Below are 24,524 nucleotides of genomic sequence, written 5' to 3' on the forward strand. Positions count from 1 at the left end.
CCATGAACTTACTAGGTGCCAATCTACACTCTCTCAGTTCAAGTCTTCCCATCTGCAATGTGAGGGACAATATTGCTGACTTACCTTATTGAAAGGGTGGGAAAGGACCTGACTGGCGGGCTGGATCCCGAGTTCCCCTGTGAACCACTTTGACAGGTGGGCAGGGCCCTGTCAACCTATTAATCACCTGATGTCAGTATAATATCTGGTGACCCATTTTCCTTCCTACAAAGGAAAAGCTGAACAATGTTTGAAGTCACTGTCTATCAGCTGATAGTCCTGCTTTCTGCGGGGATTGGCTCCACTGCCAAGTTTTCCATAAGGAACTCAATACCACCGCCGACCCAGTGGGCTTGATGCCACTGCACAGCCAATCCTAGCAGACTTGCTTTTATCACCAAACAGCTGATGGATGGTAACTACAAGCCTCTCTTGCCAAAGAGCAATTGGGAGTGAACAATTGGCAGCTGCATTTCTATCTCCAGGTGGGTGTGGTTTGAGGAAAAAGACTTGCAGGTCCAATTGGAACCTGTGCTGTGCCTACTTAGGTTCTAACTTTGCCTTGCAGATTTGTTGTTATGATTCCAACTTGATAATGCATGTGGAGCACTTTGAATCCTATACAAGTGCTATACAAATGTGAACTATTATTAACTCTGGGAAATGTGCAAATATGACAGCGTATGAGGGATGGCTGCCTTTTACCAAGTTAGATCATTGGTTCTCTATTTTCTCCTGTGACTTGCAGTCACTCTCCAGCATCTCAGGCTGAGGTATTTCCTAGCTGTGCTGTCTGAACTAGAGATTCTGGGGATTGATTGTTCATTACTTGTTCCGTTTATATCCCACCTTTGCTCCTGCAGCCCAGGGAGGCATAGCATTCTTTTATAATATCCACTAAACATATAAGCATAGTATATTTTAATCTTGTTGCAACAAAGAGAATTCTAGTACTGTACTTTATTGGTGTTCTTTTTCTTTCCTTCCACTATTAGATGTGGGATGCAATAACATCAGGGGATGCTGTTGAAAATCCTGTGTTACTGAACAGATTTCTCCTGTTAACATTTGCAGTGAGTAAATGATGGCTTGTTTGTTTGTTTAAAAAATAAAATCCTAAATGTTTCACAGCTATAAACAAAGTCTATTCTATAATAGTCAATGAAGACTAGCTGAAACGCCCAGGCTGAAATGTCAAGTTTACACTGAACTCTTCTGTGATGTTAGGAAAAATTGCTTCTCTTGGCACCAACTTGTATCTCTGTTGTTTTGCAGACAAATGTGTTTATACCATTTCTGTATGACAAAAACAGTGTACACATTCGTATTATTGTAATTTGTCTTTAGATCTAGAGCAGTAGAAGATTAAATAAATCAACAATATTCTTTGGATAAAATTGGAGGCTGCAGCCTCTAATATGACGTGATTGCATCCATCCCCTACTTTGATAATTAGCTTTTCAGGGGTTGTTCCTGAAATTGTACTTCAAATGTCCCAAATTCCAAAAACTGTTTTGGGTTTTGGCACAAAATGTTTTTTGTAAAGAGAAGTAGTTATAGCGCACATTTTCCCAGCCAAGAATGACATGCACCCATCTGGAGCTTGGATTCTATATATCATGGGAGGGAGTTGATATGAGACAAGTATTTCTTCCCATCTGCAATGTGAGGGACAATATTGCTGACTTACCTTATAGAAAGGGTGGGAAAGGACCTGACTGGCGGGAATAATCTCTGCTCTGTCTTTCATGTGATTTTTAGAGTAGCATAAAGACAGGCAGAAGATCATCACTGAATATTTCTACCTGTCTTGCACTTGCCCATACTTCTCCTGCTGCTACAGTATTCCTTGGAGGTGGTGGTGAAATATCAAAATTCTGCTAGTAAGACAAAGAATACATATTTAAAGATCTGACAATGAAGATACGATACAGTCAGCTCAGTTGGCCTGCCTTTTCTGTGCTCCCTTGGTATATAGCTGTCAGCAAAAGTGCATTGTGTGTTCTTTGCTATTTATATGGAATTTTCTGACATACAGCAAAATAAGTTACTAATGCTCCCATTTTGTACTGTAAAAAAAGTCAGTCAAATTTTACAGAGCTTTTTTAAAGATGCAGTGTATGAGATAGTTCCTAATTTTAATCGTATAGATTTTGGTCCCTAGAATCCTATTCCTAATTGGTATCATATAGCCTACAATAGCCAGTAAGTTGTGTCTGCACCATGATATGCTTCCTATCCACTCTCCTCTGTGGTCTGTGGACATGTGCATGTCAGTGAAGTGCAGTTTATAACAGTAGACAGTTGAGTAACATTGTATGGTAACATTGGAATACCACTTTATGTATTCTCTAAAAGGCTATTTTGGGTAGTAATGACAGGATCAAACAACTCTTTCCAAGCTGTTAGTTTTTGCAGAGATTTCCTTCTTGTATTCTAAAAAATATTCTAACATGTTTATACAACTCCCCCTTTATTAGGATTTAAAGAGGTACCGTTTCTACTACTGGTTTTGTTACCCTGCACTTTGTCTCCCGGAAGGTATCACTTTGGTTCAGCAACCTGTGTGTCTAGGTGCAAAGTTGTCTCCTACTCAGGTATTTTTTTAAAAAAACAACCCCATGAACTTAAAATGTTTAGTCCTTTCTCATTGTCATAAGTTATAAAATAATTTGTTACGGAGCACCATTACTGTACAGGGTACTTAATGAACAGGGGTGGGAACCTCAGGCTCTGAGCCTCTTTGTCCGGCTCTCCTAGGCCACTGTCTTCTCCTGAGGTCACACCCCCCACTGGTCCTGCTCCACGCCCTTGAGTGATTTTGCTTGGCTGGAATGTGTCCTTGAACTGTGTAATGATTGTTTGCCTGGATGGAAGAGGGAGAGAGGGAAGGAAGGAGAGAGGGAGAGAGGGAGAGAGGGAGAGAGTAGAACTCTCTAACTTCTGTGTGGTTGAAATCTAGCCTACAAAGGTACGTGTGGTATCCATTGTTCCCCCCTCTTTTCCTTCTGGCCCCACCCACCACTAGAATGGCACCTCCTTGAATGTTGTCCACTAGGAAATGTGGCACTCAAGCCTATTTGACATTTGTGCTCACTTTTGGATGTCCTGGTAGCAGAAGCATGGCTGGTAAGGACAAGAGAGAGAATCTTTTGCAGTTGTGCTATCTAAACCATGGAGTACGTTCCTGGAGTGGTTTAATAGGTCCCTTCTTTACCTACTTTATTCATCAAATTGGCTATTTTATTCCAGTGGACATGTTTTAGTTGAGACTTCTTATATGTTTATAGTGTGCTTTTATTGATACAGTTTCTGTTATGATGCTGTTTCACTGCCATTTGTCCTATTTTTACATTTTGTTCCTGTGATCCTATATTTTTATTGTAAGCTGCTTTGAGTTTTATTTATAGATAGGTGGGAAATAAAGTCCAGATTAAAAAAAGACAGGGGGGAAAAAAGGTTCCTGCCCCAAAGAGGGAATAACCCAAGTTAGATTTATTTATTCTTGATATTTCAAAATGCCACTTTTTACCTTGCCCAGCAATCCAATTTGCATGTGGGGTCACCAGTGCATGCAGAAAACACCCATGTGCCCAAATGACTTCATGGTTGGTGTGCAGTGCAGCTTGCGTGTGGAGTTGTGCCTGATCCCTAACAAAAGGGCCTGCACTCCTGGGGACTTCATATATCAACTGTATTGGGATTTTAAACTCTACATGTTTGTGTGTGTCACTTCAACCATTATGGGCCTGTCAAATAATATTTTATTTATTTATTTGATTTATTGTTCATCCTAATATAAAAGTATGTAGGTGACTTACATACACACTTTAAAAGTTTAACTTTAAAACAATTATGCGTACCCCGCAGTAGCTAGGTGGTAGCCAGTGTAAGTTTTTCAGCAACAGAGTAATGTTGATATTGTGCTCCAGTGAGCAGTCAAGCTGCTGTGACCTATTCTGTGAAACCGACTCTGGAGACAGGATCGAAACCACTGTAAAACCTACCCCCAGTACTCATCTGTGAGAGTTGATTGAGGAGGATAGTAAGGTCAGTGGTATCAAAAGCTACTGAGTAAGAATAATAGGGTTGCGTTCTCACTGTTCTTCATCCATCGAGCAAGGTATATTCAGTCCCATAACAGGACTGGAATGAGTTTCATCCAAGAGTGCTTGCAGCTGTCTTGCCATGAGCTTCTCGATCTCCTACCCTGAAAAGGAAAATTGTAATAGATTTTGTTAGTCATTTTTGAGTTTTTAAAATACATTTGCTTATAGATTGCATTATATACATGGAAATAGATATAATTCACGAAGCTATTGTGAACTGAGCAGCACTGTGTTCTGTCTTTATTTCAGATTCAAGCTCTCCAGAATGCATATGATGAACTCTGCCAGAAAGAAGGCCTTACAGCCCTACCTTATTTTTTAATCAAGTATCGTGATGATTCTGTTCTTGTGTCCTTGCTCAAAAACTGGAATGACTTCTTTTCTGACCAAAAGGAGAAGGTAAAATCCATTATAAACAGAAGATTCTATATTGAAATGCTCATTTACACCTTTGACTCCATTTATTGGCTTTAACGTTACACATACAGTTGAAAGAACATGAAAATAATTTCTAGATCCATCAGGTTCTTTGTTGATAAGGATGGGAGAGGAGTGCAAAAGCCCTTAGGCTAGTTGGCTATGTTAAAAAAGGACCATATGTAAGGTATTTGGGTGTCAGAATTTTTTGAAAGCTGAAGTTCAGAGGCGATTTATGTTCAGCTTTTGACTAAAGGCCAAACTTAGATGAATGTTGTACACCTTGCTGTGCTCACATACTTTATGCCTTTTTCTACAGCCTAGTGAGTCAGCCGGGGGTAAAGTGACTTGAAGCACCTGAGAGATGCAATGTGAGAGAGGAAGCTGGATTTTTGCTTCCCTTTGTGCACGCTCATTTTGATATAAAAAATAGATCCCTTCATCCTGTACTACCCCCTGGGTAAAAGGACAAATATGTTTAATAACATTTCCTCTCTATTTTGGCCTATGGTCATTAGCCAAATCAGTTAATCTTGCCTTCTGACTGAGGCAATTACACATACATCTGCTTCTGAGTAAAGGCTGCATCACACAGCAAACATCAGTCCACTCCAGCCAGCACATCTCCTTTCTTTAATCTAACAGAGTGCAAGTGGAGCTTGTTTTATTTATTTATAAATATATTTGTATATTGCTATTTCATTGAAAAACATCAAAGCGGTTTACTGCAAGTAAAACACTGTACAGTAAAACTTAAAAATACAGTAGAAACAAAGGCCAACCTTGTTGCTCATTTTTTAATGATACTTGTCTTGCAAATTGACCTGTGTACAAATTTGGCAGCTCTGGGAAACCAGTGTGGTGTTACAAGATTACAATTGCACATGTTCACTTTTGTGTTCCTTGCATATTTATTAAATGATACTGAGGTGCTAATTAAGTTAACATACAATAAATATATGTTATGCTAATCCTCTTATTTTACTGTTAATGTTTTGTTTTTCTTTATAGGTGACAATTGGTGTTTACGACCCCTGTAATTTTGCCCAGTATCCAGGATGGCCACTGAGAAATATATTGGTCCTGGTAGCACACAGATGGTATTTATTAAGATGCCTTGAATATGGCATTCTCCATGGCTGTAATCCTAAACTTAAATTTGCCATGAAGCAAGTAAGGATGATACTCAACTAAGTCATATTCATAGCTGAGTCACTGAAATAAAATCACTTGTTACCTAATTTCAGTGGGTCTCCTCTGAGTATGACTAACTTTGGATTTCGGCCCAAGTATTTTGTCTTGCTTTGCTTTCTTAATACAAGCTTGACCTTGCTTCCTAAAAATTGCATTGTTTGTTGCTGTCGGTATGTTAAAAGGATAGACAAGTCTTTCAAAGCCATATTTTGTTTATGTTGTATGATTTTCATTTTGCAGACTTGGACTATGAGATATGTTATGGATGTTCTTATGTAAATGTAAGGGATGGTCCCATTTCTCTATTAAATCATTCAAAGAACCCCATGGATGGTTTCACGGGCACAAAAGGGTTTGGGGCTTGTTTTTCTCATATCCCTTGCGACATAACAAACTGGTTATATAAGCAGATTGCGATAGTGCAGAGGTCTGCTGTCCAAAGATGAAAAGGCCCAGATCCTCTGTGTGTATCCAAAGTCACTCTATGGATCCTGGCAATTATTTTTAAGCGTCCTGAACATCTGCTATATGTAGGTGATTTGAACCGAATGCTGCTCAGTTCAATCTCTGAACAAGAGAACAAGCATTCAAGCGCAGAAGGTTTTGCCAGATAAATAGGGTTGGATTCAGACTTGCCCTTCCACAAAAGGCCTAGCAAGGTCTTGCTGGAGAAAGGAGAGGAATGATTGTTGCCAATTGCTCTTTACCCTTGAAGCTCCTAGTGCCACCTCCCCAGGCCCTGTGGAGCAGCTTTTGTGGGCACAGAAGGCTGAATGGGGAATCTCTCCCCTTCCTTAGCGGAATTTCTCCCCCACCCCAATGGATAGTCGGGACCCGCCCATAAATAGGCCATAGCACAGTGGTGGAATGTCTGCCTTGCATGCAGAAGGTCCCAGGTTCAATCCTCAGCATCTCCAGGTAGGACAGGGAAACACTCCTGCCTGAAACCCTGTAGAGCCGCTGCCTGTCAGTGTAGAAAATACTGAGCTAGATGGACCAGTGGTCTGATGCAGTATAAGGCAGCTTCCGATGTTCCTAGTTGATTCTTAATTATATTGCTTTTTCTACTGAATTTGAGATAATGTTGATTTTAATAAAAAAACCTAGCAGTGATAATCTTTTGATTCTACATATTCTCATATTATTGGCTGCACAGCTCCTGTGCTGCCCAACAGTTAAAATAGTGCAGGGTCTTGAGTAATCAAACTAGCATACCAGTGAATATAACAATGTAGTCATGTATACATTTACTTAGAACTTGATCATACTGTGCTCAGTGGGTAAATGTGAATTAGGTAGCAGCCTATGCTGTCTCTCCTTCCCCCCTCCATAGATAGGAGTTTTTTTGGGGGGGGCACTAGTTGTGTTTCTGGGAACTGTAATGACATTTTATAAACTGACTTCAGAGGTTTTCAGGGATTTGCCATTCATTGTAGCTGGATTACTTTGAAGTTGCTCGCATGAGGCCCCTAGCATGTTGTGACCAGATAGAAAGTGATTAATGATTGTATACTGTGGATTCACATGTAGTTCACTGCATGGATCTTAGGTAGGCTGAGAAATGAGACAGGCGGGTACAGTCATACTGACCCACTGCACATAACAGCTACATACTTAGAAACTTATTTGCCCCTGTAATCTCTGGAGGGCCTTTCTACCCTCCAGATTAGATACAGAGGAGCTGCAGGGGGCGGAGGATTGCCAAAAAAATGCCTCTCCTTCATTCTGCTGATGGATTCCTTTCATCAGTAGTCAGATTGCATTGTATAGCACCCTTCACATTAATGTTAAAGTTATTTGTGGGTGAAATGCAGTTTGACAGCGTTCCTTGGGGAAGATCATTATACCATGGCATTGGTCTATAGGCTTTGGGGTTTTTACAGTACTATTGGGGTAAGGGAGAGCCAGTGTGGTGTAATGGTTAAGGTTGTGGACTGCGACCTGGGAGACCAGGGCTCGAATCCCCACACAACCATGAAGCTCACTGGGTGACCTTGGGCCAGTCACTGCCTCTCAGCCTCAGAGGAAGGCAATGATAAACCCCCTCTGAATACCACTTACCATGGATACCATATTCATAAGGTCACCATAAGTCAGAATTGACTTGAGGGCAGTTCATTTCCATTTTTATTGGGGTAAGGGGTACCTTCAAATTTCAGTTTTCTGTGATAAGACTGAACTAACCTTAGCTGAGCCAATTGTACAATGCATTCCAGTAATTCACAAATGAGTTTTGTAGTTCTCAAGAATCCTCCTGTAAATTCTATTACATCAGAGATTATTCTTTTGCTGTGTGGTTTAGCAGAGCACATTGCTCTCTTGGATTGCTGCTAGTACATTTGTTCACTTTTCTGTTCCTTATTACATTGAATAACATTATATCTTGAAAATTGATTTAGTGTATTGGACTGTATCCAGACTGAATCCCATTGGGAAATTGTCTTGGCATCACATACACAAAATTGCCTATTGTTAATCCTGGCATTCTAGCTCTGCTGCTCTTACAGAGTCCTTATTCCTGACAGGGGAAACCACCTCTGTTCCGTTGAAGTGTTCTGCTTCAGAGACAGGACCATGCAGGGAGCAAGAGACATTTCACACAGCACAGTTTTTGAAATAAGGCTTCCACAGGTGGCGCAGAATTCAGGTAACTCATTTTTAAAAGGTGGCACTCAATAATTAGTGATTTTTCTCTCTCCATAATGCTTCTGAAGATGAAAGAGGTGCAGTGTTGGTCCCTGACTGTGTATGCTAAGAGCTACTTATCAGTAAAGGCTTATTCTCTGAAAGATCCTAGGAAAGTATCCAGCCTCTCTTATAAAGTATGCCAATTTTGCGAGCATTTCCTGTACTTGCAAACCATTTATACTTCTGTTGTTTCCATTGTGGTGTATTCATCAATGAAGCATTTCGCAATAAGTTGTTCAAGAGGCAGATTGAGGTAGCCTCATTTCTATGGTATTAATTGCCATGATCATACTAGAGGCAACCAGCTACTAGAGTTCTTAATTTGTTTTGAACCATTTGTTTGTCGTAGCAGTTACACCCCCTTGTTATGCTTCATTGTCCAAAAAAGGATACTTCCATTTATCCACAACCTTCTGAACTCATCAGTGATCCCACAGAGACCTTTTTATGAGCTTCAGGAACATCAGTGAATCATCACTAATCACATTCCACCTTTATTATATCAGTTGGCAGACCATTTCCAAGCATAATTCAAGGTACTAGTTGTTACATTTAAAGCCCTAGTTCAGGGCCAGCCCTGCCATTGGGCACAGTGAGATGGCTGTCTCAGGTAGCAGATGCTGAGAATGGGCAGCAGTGGTAAGCTGTTCAAGAACAAAGACGTGTGTGTCACATGGCTTGCTAGCCTGCTGTCCTCAAGTATGGTGTAGGACACTGTCCCATCTCTAGCACTGAAGTAAAACTCAACTACCTGTCCAGTTGACTTATTTATGTGGAATGGGGTTGGTGGGAGAGTACCACCTTTTCCTTCACATCAGGCAACAAAATGTCTTGGGCAAACATTGCCCTAAGTGAACTGAGTTTCCATCTGCCCACTCTCTGAGGCCCTTTTGTGTTTACTGTTGCCTTCAGAGGTGTGGTTAGTTAGTGGCAACATGCAAGAAGACCTTTTCTGTAGTGGCTTCATACAGTATATGCCAAACTCTCTGCTGCATGAGCCTATGTCAGGTTACTCCTCCTTGGTCAGTATTCTGTTGTCATTTGAAAACTTTTTATAATTGTGAGATGTTTTGGGCATTTCCATTTGGCTGGAGAAAGTGGGTTATATTTTTCATTATAAATCAATAAACTATTGCTAATATGCGTTGTGTATTAAGAGAACTATTACTATAGTTATTGTATAGAAATAGAAGAGGACAACAAAAAGGGTAGAACAAGAGCCCTATTCCAAAAGATTAGAAAAATTAAAGGGAAATTGAAACCAAGAGTTGTTGTTGTTATGTCCCTTCAAGTCGATTACGACTTATGGCGACCCTATGAATCAGTGACCTCCGAGAGCATCTGTCGTGAATCACCATGGTTCATGAATAATCAACAGGGGAACATAATGACAGAGATGAAATAAAAGGAAGATGGCAGCAATACACTGAAGAACTATTTAAAAGAGATGCAAGGATGACAGATTCATTCACGGAGGAACTGTATGATGAAGAACCAGAAATTTTAGAATGTGAGGTGAAAGCTGCTCTTAAATACTTGGAAGAAACAAATCACCAGGCATAGATGGCATACCAATAGAGCTGCTACAAGCTACTGAGACTGAATCTGTCCAAATTTTGGCAAAAATTTGTCAACAAATATGGAAAAGAAAACAATGGCCCACAGAGTGGAAGCGTTGAATATACATCCCAATTCCAAAGAAAGAGGATCCCAGGGAATGCAGTAATTATCAAACTATTGCCTTAATATCCCATGCAAGTAAAATAATGTTCAAGATTCTACAACAAAGGCTCTGACCATATATGGAGCGAGAAGTGCCAGCTGTCCAAGCTGGATTTAGAAAGGGAAGAGGCACCAGAGATCATATTGCAAATATACGTTGGATGATGGAACGGACCAAGGAATTTCAGAAGAAATCACCCTGTGCTTTATAGATTACAGCAAAGCCTTTGACTGTGTAGATCATGAAAAACTATGGAATGGTTTAAAAGAAATGGGGGTGCCACAGCATCTGATTGTCCTGATGCGCAACCTATATTCTGGAGAAGAGGCTATCGTAAGGACAGAATATGGAGAAACCGATTGGTTCCCCATCGGAAAGGGTGTGAGACAGGGGACTATTTTATCACCCTATTTATTTATATGCAGAGCATATCATACGGAAAGTTGAATTGGACCAAGATGAAGCAGGTGTGAAAATTGGAGGGTGAAATATCAATAATTAAGATATGCAGATGATACCATACCACTAGCAGAAACCAGTAATGATTTGAAATGAATGCTGATAAAAGTTAAAGAGGAAAGCACAAAAGCAGGACTACAGCTGAACGTGAAGAAGACTAAAGTAATGATAACAGAAGATTTATGTAACTTCAAAGTTGACAATGAGAACATTGAACTTGTCAAGGATTATCAATTCCTCGGCACAGTCATTTACCAAAATGGAGACCATAGTCAAGAAATGAGAAGAAGGCTAGGACTGTGGAGGGCAGCCATGAGAGAACTAGAAAAGGTCCTCAAATGCAAAGATGTATCACTGAACATTAAAGTCAGGATCATGCAGACCATGGTATTCCCGATCTCTATGTCTGGATGTGAAAGTTGGACAATGAAAAAGGTGGATAAGAGAAAAATCAACTCATTTGAAATGTGGTGTTGGAGGAGAGCTTTGAGGATACCAAAAAAGACAAATAATTGGGTGTTAGAACAAATTAAACCAGAGCTATCACTAGAAGCTAAAATGATGACACTGAAACTATCATATTTTGAACACATAATGAGAAGACCTGATTCACTAGAAAAGACAATAATGCTTGGGAAAACAGAAGGGAGTAGAAAAAGAGGAAGACCAAACAAGAGATGGATTGATTCCATAAAGGAAGCCACAGACCTGAACTTACAAGATCTGAACAGGGTGGTTCATGACAGATGCTCGGAGGTCACTGATTCATAGGATCGCCATAAGTCGTAATTGACTTGAAGGCACATAACAACATTAAGAACTCTATGTGATTGACTTTGCAGATTAGGATAGGATGTAGTTTGGGCCCACTTGTGGTTTAGTAGATGAGTGGAGGTTTGCATGTAGGTTAGATCCATCATTCATTTTATTTGTACCACTTGTGACTTGTATTACTTGGTTCCCTGTTAAGAAGATCCAGATATTAAGCTTTTAGAATAAGGGAGTGGTAAAAAATTCAAAGTAACTGGCACTAGCAATATACCAGACAGTTGACTGCTGTGTTATGAAAGATATTTACAGAGCTTAATCTGCACTCAAGTGTTGACTTCAGAATGTAAAGTTTGCTAGAATTTATTGGATAGATTGCTACTCTATACATGAAGTCTACAACTGTACAATAAAATCTTTTAACTTCTGCTAGTCACAGACTCATTGCTATGGTAAGTTCTGGTGATTATGGGAATGCCTTAAAATTTGGATTGACTATCATTGCTGGCAATGGTGCCTCAAAATATTCGAGAACGTCCAACAACTCCTTTGTAAGTGTGCCACTAGACTGCCATGGGACATCTTGGAAATTCCAATAGTGACTTCAGATACTCTATATTCTCTAATGTTCAAACTATTGCTAACTTTCACTTTATGGGGAGTGGGATTTTTTTCTCTCTCACACACACAACAACGTTACTGATATTCTTAGACACAGTTCTTTTTGTCTGGTGAGGCAGGTTGTCCAAAAGCTGTTGGATGGGAGAAAAACCAAAAAGGAGGCATGGGCCCAAGAATGGTCAATCTAAGCGAGTGCATGGACCCCAAAAGGTATGTATTTTTACAAGCCTTGGGACAGGCTATGAAGGCTTCTGGAAAGATGTATCACAGAAGTATGTGTGTGTAATATTGTCAAAAGGATAGCACATCTAATATTTTTGTGAATGATTGGACTCTGTTCTGGCAGCAGTCAAATACTTCAGTGTTTATAGCATTCAGACATATAAAGCTTTTCAGGATATGAAATACAAATTGGGAGTGTCAACCCTGTGGAAACCCACTGTTAGTATTATGCACTCATTGATTATATACTCACTGTCATGTCAGCCTTAAAATCTTACTCCTTTTTTCCTAAAGAATCTCCTGTTATGTCATTCTTCTTGCTTAAGAACATAAGAAGAGCCTGCTGGATCAGGCCAGTGGCCCATCTAGTCCAGCATCCTGTTCTCACAGTGGCCTACCAGGTGCCTGGGGGAAGCCCGCAAGCAGGACCCGAGTGCAAGAACACTCTCCCCTCCTGAGGCTTCCGGCAACTGGTTTTCAGAAGCATGCTGCCTCTGACTAGGGTGGCAGAGCACAGCCATCATGGCTAGTAGCCATTGATAGCCCTGTCCTCCATGAATTTGTCTAATCTTCTTTTAAAGCCATCCAAGCTGGTGGCCATTACTGCATCTTGTGGGAGCAAATTCCATAGTTTAACTATGCGCTGAGTAAAGAAGTACTTCCTTTTGTCTGTCCTGAATCTTCCAACATTCAGCTTCTTTCAATGTCCACGAGTTCTAGTATTATGAGAGAGGGAGAAGAACTTTTCTCTATCCGCTTTCTCAATGCCATGCATAATTTTATACACTTCTATCATGTCTCCTCTGACCCGCCTTTTCTCTAAACTAAAAAGCCCCAAATGCTGCAACCTTTCCTCGTAAGGGAGTCGCTCCATCCCCTTGATCATTCTGGTTGCCCTCTTCTGAACCTTTTCCAACTCTATAATATCCTTTTTGAGATGAGGCGACCAGAACTGTACACAGTATTCCAAATGCGGCCGCACTATAGATTTATACAACGGCATTATGATATCGGCTGTTTTATTTTCAATACCTTTCCTAATTATTGCTAGCATGGAATTTGCCTTTTTCACAGCTGCCGCACACTGGGTCGACATTTTCATCGTGCTGTCCACCACAACCCTGAGGTCTCTCTCCTGGTCGGTCACCGCCAGTTCAGACCCCATGAGCGTATATGTGAAATTAAGATTTTTGCTCCAATATGCATAATTTTACACTTGTTTATATTGAATTGCATTTGCCATTTTCCGCCCATTCACTCAGTTTGGAGAGATCTTTTTGGAGCTCTTCGCAATCCCTTTTTGTTTTAACAACCCTGAACGATTTAGTGTCGTCAGCAAACTTGGCCACTTCACTGCTCACTCCTAATTCTAGGTCATTAATGAACAAGTTGAAAAGTACAGGTCCCAATACCGATCCTTGAGGGACTCCACTTTCTACAGCCCTCCATAGGGAGAACTGTCCGTTTATTCCTACTCTCTGCTTTCTGCTTCTTAACCAATTCCTTATCCACAAGAGGACCTCTCCTCTTATTCCATGACTGCTAAGCTTCCTCAGAAGCCTTTGGTGAGGTACCTTGTCAAACGCTTTTTGAAAGTCTAAGTACACTATGTCCACTGGATCACCTCTGTCTATATGCTTGTTGACACTCTCAAAGAATTCTAATAGGTTACTGAGACAGGACTTTCCCTTGCAGAAGCCATGCTGGCTCTGCTTCAGCAAGGCTTGTTCTTCTATGTGCTTAGTTAATCTAGCTTTAATCATACTTTCTACCAGTTTTCCAGGGACAGAAGTTAAGCTAACTGGCCTGTAATTTCCGGGATCCCCTCTGGATCCCTTTTTGAAGATTGGCGTTACATTTGCCACTTTCCAGTCCTCAGGCACGGAGGAGGACCCGAGGGACAAGTTACATATTTTAGTTAGCAGATCAGCAATTTCACCTTTGAGTTCTTTGAGAACTCTCGGGTGGATGCCATCCGGGCCCGGTGATTTGTCAGTTTTTATATTGTCCATTAAGCTTAGAACTTCCTCTCTCGTTACCACTATTTGTCTTAGTTCCTCAGAATCCCTTCCTGCAAATGTTAGTTCAGGTTCAGGGATCTGCCCTATATCTTCCACTGTGAAGACAGATGCAAAGAATTCATTTAGCTTCTCTGCAATCTCCTTATCGTTCTTTAGTACACCTTTGACTCCCTTATCATCCAAGGGTCCAATTGTCTCCCTAGATGGTCTCCTGCTTTGAATGTATTTATAGAATTTTTTGTTGTTGGTTTTTATGTTCTTAGCAATGTGCTCCTCAAATTCTTTTTTAGCATCCCTTATTGTCTTCTTGCATTTCTTTTGCCAGAGTTTGTGTTCTTTTTTATTTTCTTCATTTGGACAAGACTTCCATTTTCTGAAGGAAGACTTTTTGCCTCTAAGAGCTTCCTTGACTTTGCTCGTTAACCATGCTGGCATCTTCTTGGCCCTGGCGGTACCTTTTCTGATCTGCGGTATGCACTCCAGTTGAGCTTCTAATATAGTGTTTTTAAACAACTTCCAAGCATTTTCGAGTGATGTGACCCTCTGGACTTTGTTTTTCAGCTTTCTTTTTACCAATCCCCTCATTTTTGTGAAGTTAATATTCATTTATTTCACAGCTTGAGGACTCACTTAATTTTAATGGGTCTTTCTAGCTGCTGAAGCCTCTGAACAAGAATGTTGTGTTCAAAAGAGAGGGAGCTCAGTGTAAATGCATACAATCTAATGAAAGGTGTCATAGGACTCTTATTGTTATAATGTGAAACACAGCTATGTACAACTGCTGTGCCGGTGGCTTACAAACTTAAGGGAACCCATTCCACATTGGGTTTTGTGGCATATCTGTTATATAGGATTCCAGATGTAGAGGAATATGTCAGGTGCAGATTTATCTCTCATTGGGTGCTGATATGGCTTTTTTGGCTGCCTTCTGTGAACTGAAAGGGCACTCTAGAGCACACCCAGCACTACCCTTTGGCCACATGTTGCCCATGGGCATTAGCAATAGTGGACAATCTCTCATTTGGAAAAGCTTATTTGCAATTACTGATCTACTGATTGAAGAATGCCAGATAAGTTGAGTTCCCAGAGCTCTATTCCAAAACTAGTGGTCTACATAACTACGTCTCACAAGCTCTTTGACATTCTACTGATTAGGGTTTAGGAGTCTTTTGAACAAGACCATGTGGGAAATACAATCTTGCTTCAGGAGCAGCAAATCTCTCATCATTTGTTACCTTCCTTGCTTGAATTTGAGACTCTGAAGCAGCAATTTCAATTTCTGTTGAGATACAATTTGGAAATATACTGTGAGTCAGAAGACCACAGTTAACTACTTGTTTATTTCGTTAGCTTAAATTATCATAATTTGCATAATATAGCAGATGCCAAGCTGCAGGTCATGAAAAGGTTGCCCATTTTATAATATTTTAATTTTGAAATTGTTTCCTGCAAGTGGAGAGAAACTCCAAGTCAGGCTCTCAGAAATGTGCATAGAGAGAATTACAAATAGTGAAAAATGAAAGGTTTTTCCTCAGGATTTATTGTTTCTGATAGTTAAGCAATTTTATCAACGCATTTTCAAGAGCACCTTCCTAGTTTGGAAGATTGGAAATCTTCATTTTACAAGAAATATGCAAGTTCTTAAGACTCTTGAAGGTTTGCAGACTACAAATGTACCGTATAAACTACATCTTGCCTGTTCCTGCTCTAACAAGCAGCAAATCTAAGATTGAGAAATGGTCTGTCCTGTTTTTATTGCTGGGTTTTCATTCTAAACTAAGGTTGAATTGCAAATAGAGTTTAAACATAGTTGGCCATTTTTGTCTTGTCTTACAATTATTCTGATACTTGCAGGGATTCCAGATTCTGTTTTCAAATTTAGATGAAAAGCAAAGTTAAGTTTTAAATATATGAAATATGCAAGAATGATATTTTGGCATGCCAGGATTTTGCTGGACTATATAGCATAATTTGCTTTGCATGCAGCTGAAAAATTCAAGTTTAGCTGGGTAGTATTTTATTTAAGTTTGGTTATTAAAATTGTTCATAAATCTTTCAGATTAGTATTTCTTTTGGTATGGCTATTCTCAGAATTATAACAGTTATATTTCAGATACTGTATAGATAAAGCTGTTGGTATTTTATTATTTCCCTTTAATGCAAGGGTGGCAAACCTTGTTGGTTCCATGGGCCACGTACTTATCAGGATCAGTCTCATGGGCCAAATTTACGAGGTGGGTGGGCTCTCCCACCTAACAATCACATGATGTCACAATGATGTCATGTGCAAGGTGCTTTGAAGTCCCCAAAGCACCTTGCAAGGCTCTGCTAAATGGGAGGTTTATTCCCATTCACATGGAATCCCCTGCTAAAACATTGGAAAACAATCTCAGTTTTAGCAGGGGATTGTAATGCAAACTCCTACCTGAAATATGAAGTGGTTTGCATAGAATTGTGCCAAAATGAGTGTGGTTAAATCCTGCTAAGTTGGCTGTGCTTCCCTGTTCCCATCAGGTGATATCACAAGTACTATCAGCAGGTAGGCGTGGTTTGGGGAAAATAGCCTCATGGGCCAACTTGTACTCTCTGGCAAGCCAATATTGGCTGCAGGCTCCCAATCCCTGCTTTAATATTTGCATGGTTTATAATCCCTCTATTATTTACTCTCTCAACAAGAATGATTGTGAGGAAAATATTCTAATCACTGGCCCAAAGAATATTAATTTAGAATAAATACAAAGTTTATCTAATTTGAGCTTAATTGTTATTAGTGCATACAGAAGAGGCCCTCTAATAATACAAAATATAGAAGAGCAAATTGGAAGAACTAGTTTAAATTCTAATAGGGTTCTTCTGAGTAGCAGCACCATTCCATAAAAACAATTACCATCTGAGGGCATTTGCTTGTGAGGTGGGGCTTCTCCATTCTCTTCTGCAAGCCCTCTAAATCTTGGGGGGGGGCTTGGGGAACCCCTTGGAGCAGATATTTGGTGCATGGGAGGGGGCTGGTTGGGGGAGAAAAGAAAACAGAAGTTCCATTTTGCAAACGGGTTTCCAGTTGAATGGAAATTACACAAGCAGGCAGACATCATTAAATGTCTCCCTTGAAATTGCCCCCTATCTGATTTCCAGTTATAAATGAGCATATTTTATCTAGAAACATAAACAATATGAGATATTTTGTCCTGGTTACTTTATTACTGGGATGGGGTAATAGTAACAGGTTCCTCCAAATGACAGAGCAATACAAGAAGTACTTGTGCTCTCTTGGGATGAGGATGTTAACAATGGTCTGATATGGTGTCTTCATTACTTTCCTGCATACAGCTACTTCTAAAAACTTATCTTACTGACACCTACTTTCATTATAGAGCTTGGATGTTAACTTAAAATTTTGTCCTATAGTTTTTAGACTGTGGTGATATTGATAGCTGTAGACCCCATAATCTATTACTAAGATTGGAATGCCTCCTACCCTGTTTTAATATTATTGTCTGCTGCTGTATTGTTCTTATATTGTTTTTATATTGTATCATTGTATTGTATTTTATCATATTATGTTTTAACTGTTGTACGTCGCCTAGAGTGGCCATTGGCCAGATAGGCGACACAGAAATTAAATTTATTATTATTATATTATTATTATTTTATGTTGTGCATAGTTCTTGGGCACATGATCTTTGTATTCTGGAATTTAACTTTTCTTGATGAGATGATGATTGTCTGGAACACTGGGTATTTTTTTAAAAAAAGGTAAGAAAAACTGCAAGGCTCTTTTGTAAACTCGAATATAAAGAAGATGAAGGAAGGCAGTGATGCATTTGGTTTTATGTTTCAGTTGAAGGGAGAGAACATAACCAGTCCATAACTTCTTGTTCTATTTAATGTTAGGTTAGCTGAATCATCGGTGGATCTTAATCTTAAATTGATGTGCTGGCGCTTAGTGCCTACTCTTGACCTGGAGAAAGTTGTGTCTGCCAAGTGTCTTCTCCTAGGAGCTGGTACGCTGGGTTGTAGTGTCGCCAGAACCTTGATGGCAAGTACTGAAGCTACACCCATTCTAGTGTTGTCCCATAATTTTTTATAACTGTTTGTAAAGCAAAATAGATGTCAGATCTAGTCCTTCTTGCCTCCTTCTGTTCATGGAATTCCCTTTCCCCAGTGGGCACCAGGACACCCCCCAAGTGGGTATTGGCTTCCTGGCTAGCGCTTGAAGCAGGAAAGAGTTAACACTCCAAACAAACCATTATTGCGGTCCCTCCCACAGAGTGCTAGTTTGTTTTCCTGCCTCACTTGAGCAGTACTGATTTTCGCCTTGCTCTTCAGCCTGGCTGAGTTATATCCTTATTTATTTGTTTAAATTATTTATTAGTAGTTAATGTTCAGTTTACTTGTCTCTGAATCTGTATGGGTGTTTGTAGTTTGCTAACGAATTGCAGCAAGTGCCTGAATGGCAGTTAAGTGTTTGTTAGTCTGTTCAGCATACCTTGCTAGTAGTATGCCTTTGAGCTACTGAGATTAATTAGCCTAATGATTCCCCTCAGTTAATGAATTTCCTCTGTGATTTTCTTCCCAATTAATGCATTTCTTCAATGATTTTCCCCTCACTTAATGAATTTCCTGGGTGATTTTCCCCTCACTTAATGAATTCAATGGTTGCTTTCTCTCCCCCCCACTTTATAAATTTGTGGGGTTGATTCTGTGTTGCAATCAGCGGTTCGCTGTGCTTAATTAAAATAAAACAAATACAAGGGGACCACAAGAGACACTAGATAAGCTTCTCCTGCTGAAGGCGAAATGCCTAAGGAGCGAAGTAAGGTCTCAGAGCTCTCTAAGCAAGCGGCAGGAGGGCTTGGTGCGGTAGCACCTACAGCCCGCTCACACAAACCAACAGTTAAAAAGACAAGCTGTTGCAACATGCACGGAGGCAGCCGCCATTTTACTCAAACAGCCTCACAGGCAGCGTGTGGCCCACTCACTCTGGCGGTAGCACAGAGAGTGGCCATTAATCAACAGCCTGTAAGCGATGAGGTATCAGAGCAACCAGGGCGCAAAAGTGTGAAAACAGTTGCAGAAAACCTTGTAAGCAATGAGGTAGCAGAGCATCAAGGCGCAAACATGTGACTAAAACAAAACATACTGTGAACCCTGCAGCAGGGCAATTGGGAAGGGATGCTGCTGAGGAAACCAGAGATTATAATGATGATACTCCCTTGCCAACGTCGTTACAGGGCAGAAGGGCACTGTATGTAGGAGAGCAAACCCTGCAGTGGAGTGCAGTAAATGATGAAATGCCCTCAGAGGAAGAGAGGGTTCTGGACCCTTCAGTCTTTTGCTCAGATTCTGAGGAAGATGATGAGGAATGCACAGGTTTTATTATTTAGCACCCTGAAGTTCCACAGAGCAGTGGGGCCGCGGTGCCTTTGAGTAATAATGCTGCCTCTGGGCAGTCATCAACAGCAGCAGAGAGTTTTGCTTAAGGCAAGTAAGCATCATATGAACTCCGCACAGTCACTTAAGATGGGCTCTGCTGCCACCTCTTGTTCAAACCAGGAACTTCAGCAGGTGGAGTCTTTTCAGTTAGGAGCTGCAGAATTAAATTATATTAAAAGAGCTGTCATGGGTGATATTTCAGCAGAACTAGCTGCTTTTTCCCAGTCTTTTCAAGGGGTTCCTATACAGTCACAACAGCGCAGTCATGCAACAGGAGAGAGTCACTTGCAACATGATATGCGTCAGTGCAGTGCTCAGATGAGTCAGGCAGGTGTGCCTGAGGTTGAGCAACAGGAGCTGCAAAGGGAAAGTGCAAATGGCTCACCGGATCCACATGATGTGGCATGGGGTAGAGTGCGGTGGTTCATAGCTTACAGACCTGACAGATCAAATTCTGCTAGGCAACAGTTTATGGATGATAATTCAGTGGTTGATCTGGAAGAGGAAACATGAATGGAGTGATGGTTCACAACCGGAGGAGCATCACTCCAATAGGTTGTTTCATAGTGCTTACTACATGCCTCTGCTATGCAAGGCTATGGCGGCTTTAGATTTGGATGATGCAGGTACAGAACAGGCACCTTCTACCTCAAGGGGAGCATCTGTTCTTCCAGAAACAAAGTCCAGTGATAAGGTGATTAAGGTACCATTACTGCTCAGAAAAGTAGTGAAATCTGAATGGGACTCACCAGTTCAGTCTACCAAATCACTGACGTGTGCTAAGAAATTATACTTACTGGAGCCAGAGTTTACGGAGCAGCTTAGAACTCCAGCCATTGATTCTTCAATTTCTGCTTTAGTTTCTAGAAATTTCCTTTCAAGAGATGGGGATGCTCAGCTGAAGGATCTTACAGAACGAAAGTTAGATATGGCACTTAAAAAGGTCCATGAAGCGACAGCATTGTCTGTACGTGCATCTATTGCAGCATCTGTGTTTTCAAGGGCTGCATTATTGTGATTAGAGGAAGTTTTGGAAAATCCAGACCAGGAGCCAGAAAGGCTTAGGAAAACAATTTTGAAGGTGTCAAGAACAGAGGCTTTCATTGCAGATGTGACAATGGATGCGACTCATTTCACAGCCAGGGCCAGGACTGCTGAAGTGGTAGCTAGGCGCATTTTGTGGCTTGATCTAAAATTCCTCAACAGATTTGTAAGATACAGGAAATTCCACATGGAAACATTGGTGTCCATAAAAGAAGCACTTCAGCCTCGAGACTTCCATAGATCTAACCAAGGCATATTTACATGTGCCAATCCATCCGCAGCACCACAAGTACCTCCACTTTGCTTACAACAATCAACACTATCAGTACAGGGCGATGCCCTTTGGCTTGGCATCAGTGCTAAGGGTCTTCATGAAAATAATGGTGACCCTTGTTGCTCATCTCCGTTAACAGTGGTTGCACCTTTACCCATATTTAGATGACATTCTGATTCATTTGCAGACAGTACAGTCGGCTTATCAGGACATTCACACCATACTAGCAGTTCTCAAGGATCACGGGTTCTTGGTGAACATACCGAAGAGTCACGTTCCCTAAACAACGTTTACAGCATTTGGGAGCAATGATAGATACGGAACAGGAGACAATATCTCTTTTGGAAGACAGAATGCAGAAGATAAAGTTGGCGGTTCAACCATTGCTAGGGAAGACCACAGAGGACATGATGGTCTTAGCAAAGGTTTTAGGGATGCTCTTTTCCAATATCCAAGTTACACCATGGGCCAGATTTCATGTTCGGCCTCTACAATGGACACTGTTACCATACCAGTGGCAGATAGCACATCCCAGACATCTCCAGGTTGCACTGCCACTGAGGACTGCTCTTCATTGGTGGACAAAGGATTGCAACCTACACAGAGGTGTTCCTTTAAAGGACCTACCACAAGACACTGTGACATCAGATGCAAGTCTCCAGGGATGGGGAGCTTACTGCAGAGGTCAAATACTGCAGGGATCTTGGGTCTCCTCAGGAATCAAAGCAGAGCATCAACTTACTGGAACTTCGGGCAGCACGACTGGTGCGGTAGCATTTTGTGCCTTTATTCCATCTCAAGTATGTGTCACTGAGGACAGACAACAACTGTGTGAAAGCATTCATAAGGAGGGACAAAGTCACTGGTGCTTCATCTGAAGGCATCACAACTGATTTCCTGGGCAGAGCACGCTCTACAATCATTGACAGCAGAATATATAAAGGGAGTAGACAATGTACAAGCGGACTAGTTAAGCAGACAGGAGGTGTTGCCGGGAGACTGGCAGCTGCACAAAGATGTGTTCAAACAGATCCGCAAGAGGTTTGGAAGGATGGATGTGAACCTTGAGATGTCAATCATCAACTGAAGAGGTATAACACTCGGTACCCTTCACTGAGAGCAGAGGGTGTAGATGCCCTAAACTCCCCTTGGCTGAAGGGAACACTACCTCTTCCCTCCTTTTTTGTTGTTAGCTTGGGTGATGGAAAAGGTAAGGATGGAGAGGGCCAATATCGTTCTAGTAGCACCAGATTGGCCAAGGAGGCCATGGTTCTCAGAGCTAGTCAACCTATTTGTCGGGTCCCCATGGTCTTTGCCTCTTCGCCCAGATTTGCTGCTACAGGGGCCACTTCTGCACCCTGATTTGCCATGGTTGAGCTTAACCACATGGAAGTTGAGCGGAGCAAACTGCTGAGAGCTGGATTGACAACTGAGGTGGTAACCACAATACTGGCATCTAAAAGACCATCCACAATATGAAACTGCCAGTATACCTGGGTGGCATTTTTGAAATGGCGTAGTAGGAACCACGTTACGGCTCAGAAGTCAGGAATTATGGAGGTGTTATCCTTTTTAAATGAGGGTTGGAAGCACAGGTTGAGACCCAATACTTTGAGAAGACAAGTATTTGTGTTGTCTACAGTGCTTTCTAAGTCTTCTGAATCACTGGGAGCTCATCTGTATCTGAAACAATTTTTAAGAGGGGGTTCTCCGTTGTTGGCACCTGTTCACCATCGATTTCCAACATGGAATCTTCACAAGGTCTTGTCAACTCTCCAAAAACCACCATTCGAACCATTGAAAATTTCTACATTACGAATAATGTTATTCCAAGTGTTATTCTTGGTAGCAATAACATCAGCTAGACGAGCGTCTGAACTGGAAGCTCTCTCAGTAGCAAAACATCTATGTATTTTCCATAATGACAGAGTCATATTGAGAACAGATTCTGCTTTCGTTCCAAAAGTTAATACAGCTTTTCACCGTCAGCAGGAGTTAGTATTGCCAACACTTTGTCCTTCACCAAAGCATCCTCTAGAGCATGCTTGGCATTCATTAGATGTGAGGAGAGCACTTAAGATATATATAAATAGGACAAGGCTGATAAGGCACACTGATTCCTTGTTTGTTTCTTACCACCCAACTACTCTGGGTAAAAAGGTGTCCTCTTCCACTTTAGCAAGATGGATTAAGGGCTGCATTGCCTTAGCATACAGTTCTCTAAACATACCATTGCCTTCAGGTATCGTTGCTCATTCAACAAGACCAGCAGCTGCTACTGCAGCTTATTCAACAAATGCACCTCTTCAAGAGATTTGTCAGGCAGCCACCTGGGCAACCCCAAATACTTTTACTTATATTTATGCATTGGCTGAGGCAGCCTTCGGGAGGTGAGTTATTCAGCAGGTGCTGAAAGATCATTGAAAGTTTCTGTACCCACCCGATCAATAGGTCAGCTCCATAAAATCCCACTTGGGGGTGTCCTGGTGCCCACAGAGAAACATCTTTCTGGTGAGTAAAATGGTTCCTTCTGTCAGCCCCTACTTTGGAGGCTACGGGTGGTGAACATGCAGGAAGCAGACTGGGCCATTGTATTCTTCAAGGTGAAGTGTATAAAATTTGTCCTCCTATGCCTTAATACACTATACAATTAAGGCACATATAATCCTTCCATAGTGGCTTGGAGGGAACAAATAGTTTGTTTAGCTGCCATTTTTGTAGTATAGCGTAGGTTGTAAAATATCAACCCAAATCTTAAATAAAACGTACACCACAGTCTGTTCATATATTCCATTCTGCTCTTCAATTTTATTTTTGTTATTAGTCAAAATAGCATAATTGTTCTCAGTGTGAGATGAACTTCTCTGTGGAGTCACTGAATATAGAGTGAACACAGAGATGACCACACTTGCTCTGTATCTTTGGCCCAGTGTATACATTACCAGAATGGTGTGACTGCTGGTTTGCCATGGTTTAATGATAGTCTGTGCCAGTAACATTGTAGACAGAACCAGATGTAATCACCTGAATCATGTGGGTGTTAGCAACACCTGTGGCAGCAGCCCCAATTGTTATAGACATGAACAGAACACGTGATCCATCTGTCCCATGAGTCCATCCTTCAAACGCTGCTGCACAATATGGGATGCAGCATCATTCCTATATGAACATAACTTGAATTGGGGTTTTTATTGGAGGAGGGTGGCAGCATGAGCCAACCTGTCTCTTGCCTGCCCTTTCAGTGTCAAATGGGCTGTCTTATTCCACTTTTCTGATGCGAACCAAGAAACATACATTTTTTGTAATTGTGATAATTCTAAACTTGCATGGCAATTGTTTATTATTCAAAGAACTAGTTTATTCTTTTGATGGTGTTCTACTCAGGGATGGGGAGTCAGGAAGATTACATTTGTGGACAATGCAAAGATCTCTTACTCCAACCCTGTGCGGCAACCACTTTATGAATTTGAAGATTGCCTTGGGGGTGGAAAGTCCAAGGCACTTGCAGCAGCAGACAGGCTCCAAAAAATATTCCCAGGAGTGGTGAGTAA

At 41.0% G+C, this 24,524-nt stretch overlaps 1 protein-coding gene across 2 annotated transcripts in view; it reads left to right on the forward strand.

The window, feature by feature from the left end:
* Positions 1-24,524, forward strand: part of ATG7 (autophagy related 7) — a 209,159-nt gene that overhangs the window by 12,084 nt on the left and 172,551 nt on the right. For both annotated transcript variants that reach the window (XM_061618083.1, XM_061618081.1), the window contains exons 4-11: positions 996-1,073; positions 2,481-2,597; positions 4,359-4,508; positions 5,538-5,626; positions 8,246-8,367; positions 12,099-12,189; positions 18,114-18,258; positions 24,358-24,516. In XM_061618083.1, the coding sequence (XP_061474067.1) occupies positions 996-1,073; positions 2,481-2,597; positions 4,359-4,508; positions 5,538-5,626; positions 8,246-8,367; positions 12,099-12,189; positions 18,114-18,258; positions 24,358-24,516 (951 nt within the window). The remainder of the gene's footprint in view (positions 1-995; positions 1,074-2,480; positions 2,598-4,358; positions 4,509-5,537; positions 5,627-8,245; positions 8,368-12,098; positions 12,190-18,113; positions 18,259-24,357; positions 24,517-24,524) is intronic.

This window comes from Rhineura floridana, chromosome 3 (assembly GCF_030035675.1).
Source record: "Rhineura floridana isolate rRhiFlo1 chromosome 3, rRhiFlo1.hap2, whole genome shotgun sequence".
Classification (NCBI taxonomy): Eukaryota; Metazoa; Chordata; class Lepidosauria; order Squamata; family Rhineuridae; genus Rhineura; species Rhineura floridana.